Genomic DNA, 13,610 nt, shown 5'->3' on the forward strand with positions numbered 1-13,610 from the left:
ATAATGGACAGTAGCTTTTTATTATCTTGCAGAGTATTTAAGATTCAGCAGATGATGCTGAAATTCTTCTTTTTGTATCCCAGCAATCAGTATTTAACTAATTGTATGCATATCTGAGTCAGCAGATGATGGCATTAAAATGAAGAGAAATTAACTGGACCTGTGGTAGTACTGGATAGCCAGTACTATCTGGCTAGTCTTTCATGGACTTCTCTACTCTAGTCTTTCTCTACTTCTTGAGACTTGGAAACTTTCAGTTTACTTTAAATATACGTTCTCATTTGCGTGCTAGTGTTAATAATTAGCTACCAGTATGTCCAAGTACTGTGTAACTGAGTACTCATAATTTCTCTGTACTGGTATTTGAAGGTACCAATTCATGTATTCTTGTGAGTCACTTCAAAACTGAGAAAAACTGGTTTACTTAGGGCCCTAAAAGAGAGAGGCAAAAGTCCAAAACATAGGAATACTATGGAAAAAAATTACATTATAGCTTTATTTACTGTGAAGACTGTAGGTTCATCTTTGCCAACTCTTTTGTCAACAGCACTGTTACTTTTGTCCAGGTGTTCTTTTAATAATCACTGCCATGGAAATGTTATTCTGTTGCTCAGACCTATCTATTACATTTAATGTGAAAGAGTGGTGAGCAGCCTGAAGGTTACGTCCTTAGTGAGAGAGGAATATCTGCTTAACAATGTGGTTTTTGAGGCAAATCAGGAAGAAGTTGAGCAATGGAAGAATTCCAGTGGCTTAAAAAGGAATTTTTCTATTGCATAATATTTTAAAAAGGAGTGTAAGAGGGTGCACTAATTCTGGCAGTCCTTGGCATCATTAGAGTAAGCTTCACTGTTTCAAACAACATATTTTACTAAGGAGCAAGAACTTACTTACTTTCCTTTTAACATGCTTGACATTGGCAGTCTTTGACAATGTGAAAGAACTGAATTTATTATTACCTTGACAGGTGCTTCTGAACGAAAGAAAAAAACATGCTTTGCACAATGCAGTGCAGCATTCAGAGTTGTTGAAGGATTCAGAATTTAACAAGGCTCTTCTGTAGCAACAGAAATAAGAGTGGATAAGGGAAATGCAGTCCAGTAGGTATGTCTGGCCATGAGAAGACTGACTTGAGACTTGCAGCTTGGAAAACTGCCTCACTATTTAGCCAAGCAAAGTTCTTTTACTGTAATATTTGTATTACTGATAAAACAGGAAGGAAAAAGGTGAAGTTGTATCTCTTCCTTGATGAAAAAGGAAGCAGTATTGTTATGATTTGCCTTAATAAACCAAAGAACTGTTTAGACAAACAAGATTGAATGGAAGGGAGCACAAAATGTGCATCAATAAAATCATCTGTATTGATAAAGGATCTTGCAGTAGGAAAAAAAAATTTACCAGATTGGGGTTAGAGTGAGGCAAAAGTTTTTTTTGTTAGTGGATGCCTTTGTAATGGAATTTCTAAATTGGAAAGGATCAGAAAAGCTATGATGATGTTTTTAGCGAGATAATTGGTTTTAGGCTTTTGAAGAACTGTTCGAGAAAGAGAATTCTTATAGTAAAACCAAGGTTTTATGAAACTCTGCAAAATGTAATGGTAAGACAATGCAAACTTCTGTTAGGAATCCAAGCACAGAATCCCAGATTGTTTCTATGCAGGAAGAAACAGACTATGTAGCTCAGCACCAGTTTGGTTTGACAAAATCCAATGATTTTGGTTGTCACTTGCTCCATGCCTGTAAAATATGTAATTGCATTATCTAGTGAAGGTGTTGTCTTTTCATGCCATGTGAAATTATTTCCTTTGACTTAAAATTTTAATTGAGTAACCAACTGGAATTTGCTATTCTGATTTCCAGTGAGTCTCTAAATCATGTCCATATCTGTGGGAACCCAGGACACCCCTCTGGGTGTCCTGGATGGCCAGAGCCGCTGGCAGGGGGCTCTGAGACCCTGGCATGCAGCCAAAGACACGTGGGGTTTTGATCTTAGCCCGTTGAGCAAATTAACAACTCTGTACGAAGAATTACAAGCCACACACACAACTTTAGGTATTGTAGTAGAAGTACTCACAAAGTGAAAGGAAGGATTTTTGAGTGCTGTACAAGGGGGTTTTAAGCCTTGTATGCAGGGGTCCAAGTTTTGTATATGGGGGTCAGGAGTTCTAAGATGGAGGGATTTGGGTGTGCCCTGTCCTCTTTCTTTCTCCTTCCTAACCTCCATGTCTTTGGTGATGTTGGCACTCACAGATTGGATTAGAGTAGAAAGTCACCATTCAATATAGATAGTAGGCATTGGGGAAAAAGTATAAACATGTATGATATAAAAGATGGCACCAGCCCCCTGGGAGGTCACTGTGCCTTTGTCTGACCTGCTGAACGGGCCGCAGCAGTTCAGGGAAAGAATCCTTTAGATAACCAACAATAAACTACCCTGAGACCGGACAACAGAGGACTGCTGAGTCTTTCATTGAAGGCATGGGTTGGAGGAGAGACTTTTCCATCTTTCGGGGTCACCCCACAACTGGCACCCAATGTACGGCACAAGACCCCGGCAACTGGCATCCCTTGGGTCGGCCAGCTGAAGCAAAGAGACAAAACCATCAGATGACCTCCAACCCCAATCTGGGAAGAAGGCACACTCCGAAGCTCCAGGGAGAGGGAACAGAGAGCCCGAGACAAAACATCATGACCTTCACCAAGACAAATCGTCTCTAGAGCAGCCCGGAGAGGAGGAAAAACAGAAACGCACGACTGGGATTCCCCACCTGAAAACTGCTGGACAGGGACCAGGACCATCTCCTGAATGACCTCGTGCTGATTAAGCTTTTGGTGAGACAAGTCAAAATTAGGAATACGGGAGAAGCTTATTCCCAGGAACAACTCAGGGAGATTAATGGACACCTTTATCATTTAGCAACAGGGAAAGAAAAAAAGGCCTTGAAACTTTTGGCTCCAGAGAGAGTAATGCTGGAGGCAATTTCGCGGAGTGCCGCAGGGGCCACCTGTCATAGCAGGCAGCAGAAATGACTCCCACCAGTCAGGGGGGAGGGATGCCTTCTTGCCATCCACAAGAGAGGGAATCATCTAGCCATCCGCAGACGAGGTTTACTCCTATGAAATTAGGAGGAACAGAAATTACTCTCACCAAAAAGATGGGGGGGAATCATTATCACCTTCAGGACCTACAGGGTCTTCAGGCACACCTCTTGCAATTGCAGGAAAGCACGGCTTGGAGGACTGGGATTTCGTCTTCTCTGTGGCTTGTTCCCCAGAATTGCAGAGACCAATGTGAAGTATTGCCACAGAGGCGACGGCAGGATGGGGGGCAGAGAAAATCACAGGACCAGAGAAGGAGCTGCTTCTCGGCGGCTGGCACAGAACCCATGCTGAGGTGGCACCAGTCAGCCGGCAGCCGGGGGGGGCCCGCACAGGCGGCCGTGAGGGTTGCAGAGGCTGGCGGGGGGGGCCGCAGAGGCAGCGGGGCAGGCGCAGCAGCGGCAGCTGCGGCGGCGGCGAGTGCGTGTGCGGTGCCAGCGGTGGCGACGGGAAGCACGAACGCGGCGGTTACACGTTCCGAGGGTCCCGTGACAAGCACCATGGTGAGAGCCCGCGCGGCCGCGGAGACGGATGCCTGACAGGCACCGGGGGACCGCTCCCACACTGCAGCGGCAGTGCTGGCAAGGCAGCCGACTGAGACAGAGCACAGAACCGCGGCAGATGCTCGTCCAGGAACGGCAGCGCCAGTGCACATGCGCGTGTCGGTGGAGCGAAACCCGGAGGCCACGTCGGGGGAGGGGCATCTCGCACGTCGCAGACGCGAAACGGGCACAGACGGGACGGGAATCGCACGCTCAGTTGTGGACATTAGCATGGGGCCAGGGGAGGCGGATCCCAGTGGGCAGCAAAGCAGGGTAGACACGGCAGACCCCAAAGTGGGATCTGAACAGCGTGGGTGTCAGACACAGGCAGAGACGGGACAAGGTCAGGGCGGAGATGTCCTTCAAGGCAGCACTCTGTCAGAGTTGCTAGGCAACCACAGCAGCCAGAACTCCAAGCAGGCTGGAGTTTGGAAATTTTTTTTGGAAACTTTTTGGAAACTTTTGGAAACTTTTCAAAGAGCAGGGTGAAAAAATTCTGAGATTTCTTGCAGTGTTTTATCCAGTTTTTCAACAGGGTCTACTCCAGAAAAAATGCAGCAGATGTTATGTGGGGCAATTGGTTCAGTTCTTCCACAGGCAGGTTCCACAGAAGTGATGGCAACAGCATTTACCAGAGGACCATGCTTCAGATGCAGAAGACATGGACAATGCTACAAGTGCGAAGCTCCATGTTCCACTTGAACAAAGTTTTATACTAATTGAATTTCTAAATGGGTCTTTTCATATCAGTCATTTCTTGGATTTTTATTACTCTTCTACTGTGAAAAATGCTTCCTAGGGAGACAAAACATCATGTAAAGAGTCTGTGGGGTCATCAGCTGATTTCCCAATGGTTCAGAGTTTTAGGGATTGTTGGTATTGAGTTTGTTATTTTTGATTTTTATAAGTAATAGTGATAAATAATGATAGTTGTTGATGTTATATGAATGCTTTAAAAAGGTTGTCTTCAAACACTTCCTGTTGATAAGTTGATTCTATAATGAGAATTCCAAGATTTTTTGTGATAAGAATTATTATTAAGGTATTGTTGTAGTATTTACAGCCGGCTTTCATGTGTTTTACTATCTCTTTGCACTATCTCTGCAAGACACGTGTCTCTTCAGGATCCTGTCTTTTGATTTCTTAACTACTCATGTTCTTGGATTTTTTTTAGCCAGATTGCCAGTCTCATGGTTTTCTTCAGTCATTATTACAGAAGTACTTCAGCAGAAAGTTCAGTTGTAATATTAAGTTTTTGGTTTTTCGGATTTCAATTTTATATTAGGTAGTCAGTCTTTCATTCAGCTGCACTTCTTTCACTCTCCAGATGCAGGTTCACAATCCTGACTGTGACCAAATTCAGATCTCTGAAGAAGAGGTTTGTTGTGCTTGAAGAATCCCTATCCTATTATTTCATGGTGTGAATGGTTTCTAATCCTAAGGTTTCTTATTCATAACTGTTGTTTCTAAGAGTCTTGTTTTAGAAAGTGTGTTGAGTGATACTCACAGATTAGAGTTCGGGCTCTGGCCAAGCTCTAGCTCTACTTGGATGGAGTGATTGACAATCAACCCAGAAGTTTTCTGCATCAAAGAGTATTCAAGTCCTTTTGACTTGGCAATTTGGCCACATATGACAGCTGAGCTGGTTTTCAACGGGAGCTTGGAGAAACATGAATCTGGACATGATTTCTTCAATTCTCTGTTGTTTTAAGGTTCTTCAGCTGTAGCAGACTCTGGGGTGACAGTCCAGTGTTGTAGTGCTTGATAAGTGTGTGATTTCACAAGTGGTATTGATAGTCTGTGTTATTTGGTTGATTTCTAATTACTGTTATATTGCATTTCTCTATGCAATTTTGCAAAACAGAGGAGATCAAGGTTTCACTTACACATCAAGACCCATTCTTCACCTCTGGGATTTTGAGAAGATCCTCCAGTCCCTGCGGGGACGTGGATTTGTTTGTGTTTTAACAGGTACAAAGTCCAGGTAGATTTCAGTGAAGAATGTGAAACTCTATCAAGTGCAAGAAAACGCTGAGCGCTCGACAAGCAGAGAAGAAGACACACAGATGTAGACTGCACAGAGATTCCAAACCTTTTGCTTCACCAGTCCACAGAAGATTGCAGACTTTGAATTTCTGCATGGGTGTGGGAATCAGTGATATTATAGAACATTTGTTAGATGATAGATTTTACATTTTGATAGGGCTTGTAATACTTCTGCTCATTCAGCCATGCATTCTTCAGTGCGTGTGGCAGGCCATGAATAAGGCTGCCAAAAATGTGTTTTTGGTGCAAAGAGAAAGGGGAGATGTGGGAACCCAGGACACCCCTCTGGGTGTCCTGGATGGCCAGAGCCGCTGGCAGGGGGCTCTGAGACCCTGGCATGCAGCCAAAGACACGTGGGGTTTTGATCTTAGCCCGTTGAGCAAATTAACAACTCTGTACGAAGAATTACAAGCCACACACACAACTTTAGGTATTGTAGTAGAAGTACTCACAAAGTGAAAGGAAGGATTTTTGAGTGCTGTACAAGGGGGTTTTAAGCCTTGTATGCAGGGGTCCAAGTTTTGTATATGGGGGTCAGGAGTTCTAAGATGGAGGGATTTGGGTGTGCCCTGTCCTCTTTCTTTCTCCTTCCTAACCTCCATGTCTTTGGTGATGTTGGCACTCACAGATTGGATTAGAGTAGAAAGTCACCATTCAACATAGATAATAGGCATTGGGGAAAAAGTATAAACATGTAGTACGTAATGTATGATATAAAAGATGGCACCAGCCCCCTGGGAGGGCAGTGTGCCTTTGTCTGAGCTGCTGAACGGGCCACAGCAGTTCAGGAAAAGAATCTTTTAGATAACCAGCAATAAACAACCTTGAGACCGGACAACAGAGGACTACTGAGACTTTCTTTGAAAGCACGGGTTGGAGGAGAGACTTTTCCATCTTTCGGGGTCACCCCAGTCCAGGGGTGAGACCCCACACACATCCACTGTTTGTAGAATTTCTCAAGCAAGCAGATTTTTTGTTGCTGTTTTGTTTTGATTTTTGTTTTAAGAACAGTAGCTTTTGGTGGAGATGGGACTTTTTTTGTTCCCTGTATGTATTTTGTTTCCTTGTGTGGTGAACTCATGCTCTCAGCTCAGGTATGAAAGAGCAATGCTGCCTGTTAAGTGGTAAATCACATATTCTCAGAAATGCAGACTGCATTTTAGGACTTGAGAAGCAAAAATTTTAGGACTTGAGAAGCAAAAGCTTCTCAAGTGACTTTGGTGACTTTAAGGGCAGGAAGGGACACTTTGAAATAGAATTACAAGACAAAAAGTTTTACAAACTAAAGTTGAAAAATAGACCTGTGAAGATGGTGAAGAATAACTGTTGGAGGAGTGGAGAAGATTAGGAAATATTAGATTATTTGTAAAGTAATTTTACATATTAAAACTTAACTCAAAATTGCTTCAAAGCTTTACCTAAACAAATGTGGAAAGGTAAAAAGTTAAGGGGGAGGAGGAGAAAGTAAGAACAAAATATTACTGAGACTGGGTTCTCTTCAAAATAACTCTTGAAAGTAAGAATACAGATGTACGACCACTGAAAATGTTACCTACCTGTATGAATACTTGCTGTGGAGGGACTTCTGTACAAAGATCAGCAACCTGGCCTACTTTGTGTTGTTGCTACCTCTGTGATACTGTTGGGAAAAGATGGAACTGCAAAACAAAAAATACATACAATTGTGCAAAGATGTTGCTTTACCCTGTTGTGGTCCTGTACTAAATGTGGCATAAAGGAAGAACTTAACTAGGAGTGATGATACCAGAGTGCAAAACTGTACCCTAAATCATAATTCTTAGATGTCATTACTTGGTGTGATTTAGATCAGCTCTTAACTCGGGCAGTTGGTGATTAACTGAATGCTTGGAAACCGCCCATTTCACAAATGAAGTTTTTCTATCATAATGGTGAAGAAAAAAATAAATGTGAAAGAAGGGAGATTTCAGTGCTTCTGCATGAAGTAACTAGTCATCCACCAACAGTCCCAAGTCCTTCTCCTCAGGACTGCTCTCAATCACTTCTCTGCCCAGCCTGTTTGTGTTTATGATTGCTCTTACCTGTGTTTATGATTGCACCTGGAAGGTGCAGGACTTTTCTCTTGGCCTTGTTCAACTTCACACGGTTCACACAGAGCCACCTCTCAAGCCTGCCAAGGTCCCTCTGGAGGATATCCCTTTGCCTCCAGCATGTCACCACACCACACAGCTTAGTGTCATTGGCAAACTTGCTGAGGGTACCTTGATCCCACTGTCACGTTGCCAAAAAGATGTTAAACAGTGCTGGTCCTGATATGGACCCCTGAGGAATGACACTTGTCACTGGTCCTTGCTTGGATTTTGAACGACTGATGAGCCATCTCTTTGAGTGTGACCATACAGTCAGTTTTTTATCCACTGAGTGGTCCACCCATCAAATCCACATCTCCTCAGTTTAGAGATAAGGATGTCACGTGAGACAGCATCAAATGCACACGTCCAGGTAGGGGACATCAGTTGCTCTTCCTTTTTCCACCAACACTATGGTCCTGTCATAGACAGCCATTAAATTTGTCAGGCTCAATTTGCCCTTAGTGAAACCATGATGATGGTTACCAACCACCTCCTTATTTTCTATATGCCTTAGCATAGTTTCTTCTCCTTCATCTTGCTGGGTGCTGAAGTGTGACTGACCTGTAGTTCCTCAGGTCACCTTCTGTTTTTAGACGTGGGGGTCTTATTTCCCCTTTCTCACACAGTGGGAACCATAATCCTGCCACTACTGCTAATACAGGATGGATAGTGGGTTAGTCACTTCCTGTGAAAGTGTCTTCAGAACTTGCAGATGTATCTCATCAGGTCCCACGAACTTGTTCACCTCCAGATTCCTTAGATGATCTTAAACCTCATCTCTTATGGTGAGCAGTTTGGCTGGGGTGGAGCTAATTTTTTTTGCAGTAGCTGGTCTGGAGCCATGTTTGGGATGTGTGCTGAAAATAGTGTTGATAACTCAGGGAAGTTTTTTATTGCTGGACAGCATCAGGACCTATTTTGCTTCTTGTACTTCCCTGCCAGCAGATGGACTTGGGGTGTACACAGAAGACTGGGAGGGAGACAAGATATTGGGAGAGGGAACACAGCTGGGACAGGTGACCATGACCGATCCCTTGTCTTTTTTCCACCAGCCATTGGATAGTAAGAAGGATTCTAAATGACAGCCAGTTAAGACACTTCTTAAGGCAGAGTGTATTTTGGGATGACTGGTGGTTTTTTGTGTTAACCAACACTGATCTGCAGTTTTGAATCTTGACTTGATTCCCCTGTAACTTTTTTTCTTTCAGAAAGAACATTTTGCTTTGCAGAGCCAGTACAGAGAGAGAGATGCTGGAAACTTGCAGCACATGGTAAATAATAAGATGGCTTGAATTCCTGATTGAAGCTTTGATTTCATCTTATTCCAAAAAATAAACTGATAATGTTGGTTTTCATTAACAAAAAATATTTGTCCATCCTGGTCAATAACTGTTGGATTGTGTGAGTTAAGTGAAAAGTGACAGTACCGTTTTAATACCCTATGGTAGTTTGATGACTAATTTAAATACTTAAACACTCCAGCTTTTATTTCTTGGGGAGTAACATAAAGCAGAGGAGTGTTGACAGACATTTTTGTAGTTGGTGGTTTGCTCTTTAGATTTATTGAGTTTTAGAGTCTAACTTCATTTCAAACAAGCGTTTGAAGTTAACTCTGACTGTTAGTGGAATTTTTAAGTTCCTGTTTCTTTATTCATAGGGTTGTCTTGGAGATCATGTATCTTTGATTTTGCTTAAAGCTTTACCAAGAATAGGAATTGCAGGTTCTATACATGAACTATGAAACTTATTATTTCTTGTGTGTGTTTAGAAAGCTGTGAATGGAAGGCAACTTACTTGTGGGGCTGAAGAGCCACAGGAACAAGAGGGTCTTCAGCCTATGTATCCTGTTTATCAGCAAACTTACTACAAAAATTGGAGCAACAGATACCCACTAAACTCAGGACCTGGAAGAGCCTACATCAATCCAAGGGAGCATTATGTATGATTCTGCACCCAGATGTCTTTAACAAGAGTTTTATTACCTGTTGACTCTATGACCCTCATGTCTTTTTGGCTTTCATCTCTAAAATAATTGAGGTTTTTTTGATTGTGTGACAAAAATGTATAGAGAATTTTATACAGGTAAACCATATGGAATTTAACTTGCCTCTAGTATTTGGTATGTCTGTGTTTTTGTAGTAATATCAATCTGCCAAATGAGGAGAGCCACTCAACTTCATTAACCTTCAAAGTCATAATATGTATAATCTGTATTAATTGATTGGCACATGCCAAAATATAATTAAGCTTTCTTGCTGGCTATTTCTGGGAGCATTCTCTCTGGATATTTTACAATAACCTTACCCATATAAAAGTGAATAAATCTGAATCCCTTGTGACATTAGCAGTCTCAGGCTGAGCCATCTTAGCAAACTTGGGATATGATTTTGACTGGCCTTAGATATTGATTTCTCAACCAGCTCTACCTCTCTCAGTCAAATGAACAGCTAGACTACCTCTCAAATACTGACTGGCTGGTCCATAAACTGCACTGTTTGTCTTCCCACCTTGTTAAAAGTGAAGCAATTGCCTTATATCAAAAGCTTTTTATTGTCTATTGATTCTGCCTGTTGCTGGCTTTGGTTTTACAGTTAGGTCTACATGAAACTTAGGTGAAGGAGGTAGATGACTAGGTAGACAGAACTTTCTGTAAGTGTCTTTTGTGAAGCTACATCTTACCCTTAAACTGCTATTTAGCTGTTTTCCCAAGTATGACTCCTATTTTAGATGCTGCAGAGTTTATTTTCCTTGGTAATAGATACATTCCATGTTTTTTTCTCAGTTTCCAACAAAGCTGCCTGTGATATGTTTTTATGTCTTAGCAAGAAAAGAAAAGCTTCAGTCAACTTCAAATGCTTGTTAGCACTGTCCTTTAATCTTAACCAGTAGTGTGAAGTAACTGGAGAATGTCCTGACATTACCAGTGCTTACAATATTCCACATGAATCTTTTGTGTCTGTGGTAATGCTTAAAAAATGTGCTCAGGATCTTTCTAGAAAAATAAGTTTTCCTGTGAACTAAAAAGTAAATATTTAGCAAGTAAAAATATGTATATAATGTGTTAGTGCTGAAATGAGCTCATAGGACAATCTTAAAATATTTTAAGACAGTAGAAAAATGGGTTGTGTCTAAAATTTGCCAGAGAAACTTGAGAGACTTGAGTATTCTCTAAGTACATTATGCACATAAGTACAGAATGATGATTTTCGGTCAGATGACATGAAAGACAAGATGTTAAGAATGCCTGGTGTCATGCTGAACTACCTGTAGTACAGAACTGAACATTACTTCTGGGATATTAGTGTGGTTTTCTGCAGATGTTTGGATTTTTTTAGAGGCAAGAATCAAGCTGTAAAGCAGCAGAATTGAAAGCTAGCATAGGTGAGTGTGCTGCAGGCAGGGGGCTGTTGTTAAACCTGTGTTCAACCTGCATTCATCTCCATCACAGTACAAGTTAATGAGATCCCTGTCCACAATTGGGCCAGGTAAATTAAATGCTTCTAGTTTGTTACAGGTAGCAGCTAGAAGATTATGGCTTGGGTGCCTGTATTCTGGATCCTGTGGAAGTAGTTATTGGCTGTTCTCTTGCTAAGCAGCTTTCTGTTAAATTATGTGGTTGAAGATGACAGCTGAAGGGATGGCAAAAAGAAAGGTTGAACAGAACCTGCTTCTTGGGAGCTATCTTTGAAGCATTGGCACCTTGCTTTTCTTTTAGGAACTGGGCACATGCATGTAAATTGAGCAACTGTTTTCAATTTTAAAGTTTCCTGCTGTATTTGAGACCTAAAGAAGGGCTTGTGTCCCCCAAAACTGTTTTTCCATAATGTTGGTTTAAGTGGCTACCTCTTTACATGAGCATTGCCTTGCATATCCTTACGTTCTGCTGCTCCAAAAAGCATCAGCTGTCAGAACATTGAAAGAAAACAGTGTCGTGGCCAAAGGAATGACAGAAAATGGAGAGGAGCTATACTGCTTAAGATAATTTGATCAATATTACTGAGCAAAACTTGATACCAAAAATATTTGAATAGACATTACAGAATGGTTCAAAACTGTTGCTGTGGCAGTGCTTCCTCTGCATTCATTAGTACAATGTGGTATTGAGCAGGTGATCACTTCAATCTCTTTTGCAAAAAACAAATTATTTTGGATTCAGAAAAAAACTCTTCTACTGCTTTTTACAATTATTTGCAGATACTTTCCTTTTTTTTTTTTCTGAAAGAGTTAAAGCTTTGGGGGAAGGAAGAATGCTATCAACAAAGCTATAATTGTTTTTTTAATTTGTAAAAATAGCTTAAAAATAAAAATGTAATCCAACTGTGTTGTCCAAGTTACATATCAACAAAGTACAGAAAGCTTGATTTGCAAACTACCCATCAGGATGTAGTTTACCCTTAAGTCATTAGGGAAATACATTGCCACCTACGGGTTTATTACCTGTGATAAATGGTTTCTTTGTAATCTGTTCAGGGACGTTTAGTATATTAGGTTTTTGAAATGTTACTTTTAGTTATAAGTGTGGTGAATTTGCGGGGAGAGATTTGGCATAGAATACTCAGAAGAGAACAGAAAAAATGTCTGCTAAATTAGGCTTTCTCACTAAAAGGATTGTACATATAGAAGTAAGTTTGATCTGCTTTTCTAAGATGTAGAAAATGTCCTTTTTTATTTTTGTACATTTTCAAATGCTTGTATTTGTAATTTGACTGGAATAAAAACATTCAAAATATAAAAATTTCTGCTGTTGTTTAGATTTAAGATTGCTTAAAATGCAAAGTCTGGAAAAATGCATCCAATTTTTTGGTGTTATGTTTCTTCTGTGTTTGTATATGCAGAACATGTTCTTTTTCCTAACTCTACCGCTTTGGGATATTGTGGTGTTGCATGCTGAAATCCTTTTAACTTTCGTCTTACATAACAGGAAGCATATAGTACTGTGTGAAAATGCAGTACTGAGGTGAACTGAGCACCCAGAATCTCTGGTGAGGGAGGCAGGGAAGGAGGGGAAGATTAGTGATTTGCATCTCTAGCATTGGTAAATGTAAAATGTCCTCCACCCAAGTATCTCTAAATTCTACAAGGTAGTCTAATTATAAAAAGTCTAAGATTTAATGTTTGGAGTATGTCCAGAATGACTGTGCATACAATACAATTTTTCATTTGTATTGTATCCCCAGTCTAAGAAATCATATTACTAAAATTAAGGAAACAACAAAATATTATTAAAGGACTCCCACTGTTCAGTCACAAATGATCTAATGTATTGTTTGTTGAGCTCAAGGAAAGCACAATAAAGATATGTGATAATTCAAGAAGAGCGAAGGGAGAATTTTCACCTTCTGACTTGTGTATTTTGCCTTCTTTCTGGCAATATTACTGCTCTTTTGTCCTCTGAGGGATGCAAGTTCAGGTGCTATGTTATATAGGTGATTAAAATTCATTATAGTAACTTTTTAATGCCACATACCTGAAAGCACTCTATCTGCACCACTGTGTTGTGTGAAGGCTGAGTGAGTGCTGTACCAACAAGAAGTTGCAGAGCAGATGAAATTGTTTTGACAACTTGGGCCACTTCAAACATTGCTGATGAGCACAGATAAAGCTCAGGTGAAAAAAGAAATGTCTGTGTAGTTTCCTGCTTGACTGCCCTGTGGGAGGTGGCCTGGGGTTTTTTGTCCACCTGTGGTACATGTGCAGAGTATTGGGAGACTGGGTTTGACTTTCTGACAGAAGGTAAATATGTGATATTTCTGCATTTATTAAAAGGTGTGACATAGTTCTTGGTGAATAGCTTAACACCTTTAGCTGAATTA

General features: G+C 41.0%; 1 protein-coding gene across 3 annotated transcripts in view; it reads left to right on the top strand.

Moving 5' to 3' along the window:
* Positions 1 to 12,532, top strand: part of NECTIN3 (nectin cell adhesion molecule 3) — a 66,229-nt gene extending 53,697 nt beyond the window's left edge. For 2 of the 3 annotated variants that reach the window (XM_038126934.1, XM_038126946.1), the window contains 2 exons: positions 9,006 to 9,068; positions 9,566 to 12,532. In XM_038126934.1, coding sequence (XP_037982862.1) covers positions 9,006 to 9,068; positions 9,566 to 9,742 — 240 coding nt within the window. In that variant the 3' untranslated portion in view covers positions 9,743 to 12,532. Of the gene's footprint in view, positions 1 to 5,611; positions 6,213 to 9,005; positions 9,069 to 9,565 lie in introns of those variants that run through there. The other variant, XM_038126955.1, reaches the window with a different exon arrangement.
* Positions 12,533 to 13,610: the final 1,078 nt, after the last annotated feature.

This window comes from Motacilla alba, chromosome 1 (genome assembly GCF_015832195.1).
Source record: "Motacilla alba alba isolate MOTALB_02 chromosome 1, Motacilla_alba_V1.0_pri, whole genome shotgun sequence".
Lineage (NCBI taxonomy): Eukaryota > Metazoa > Chordata > Aves > Passeriformes > Motacillidae > Motacilla > Motacilla alba.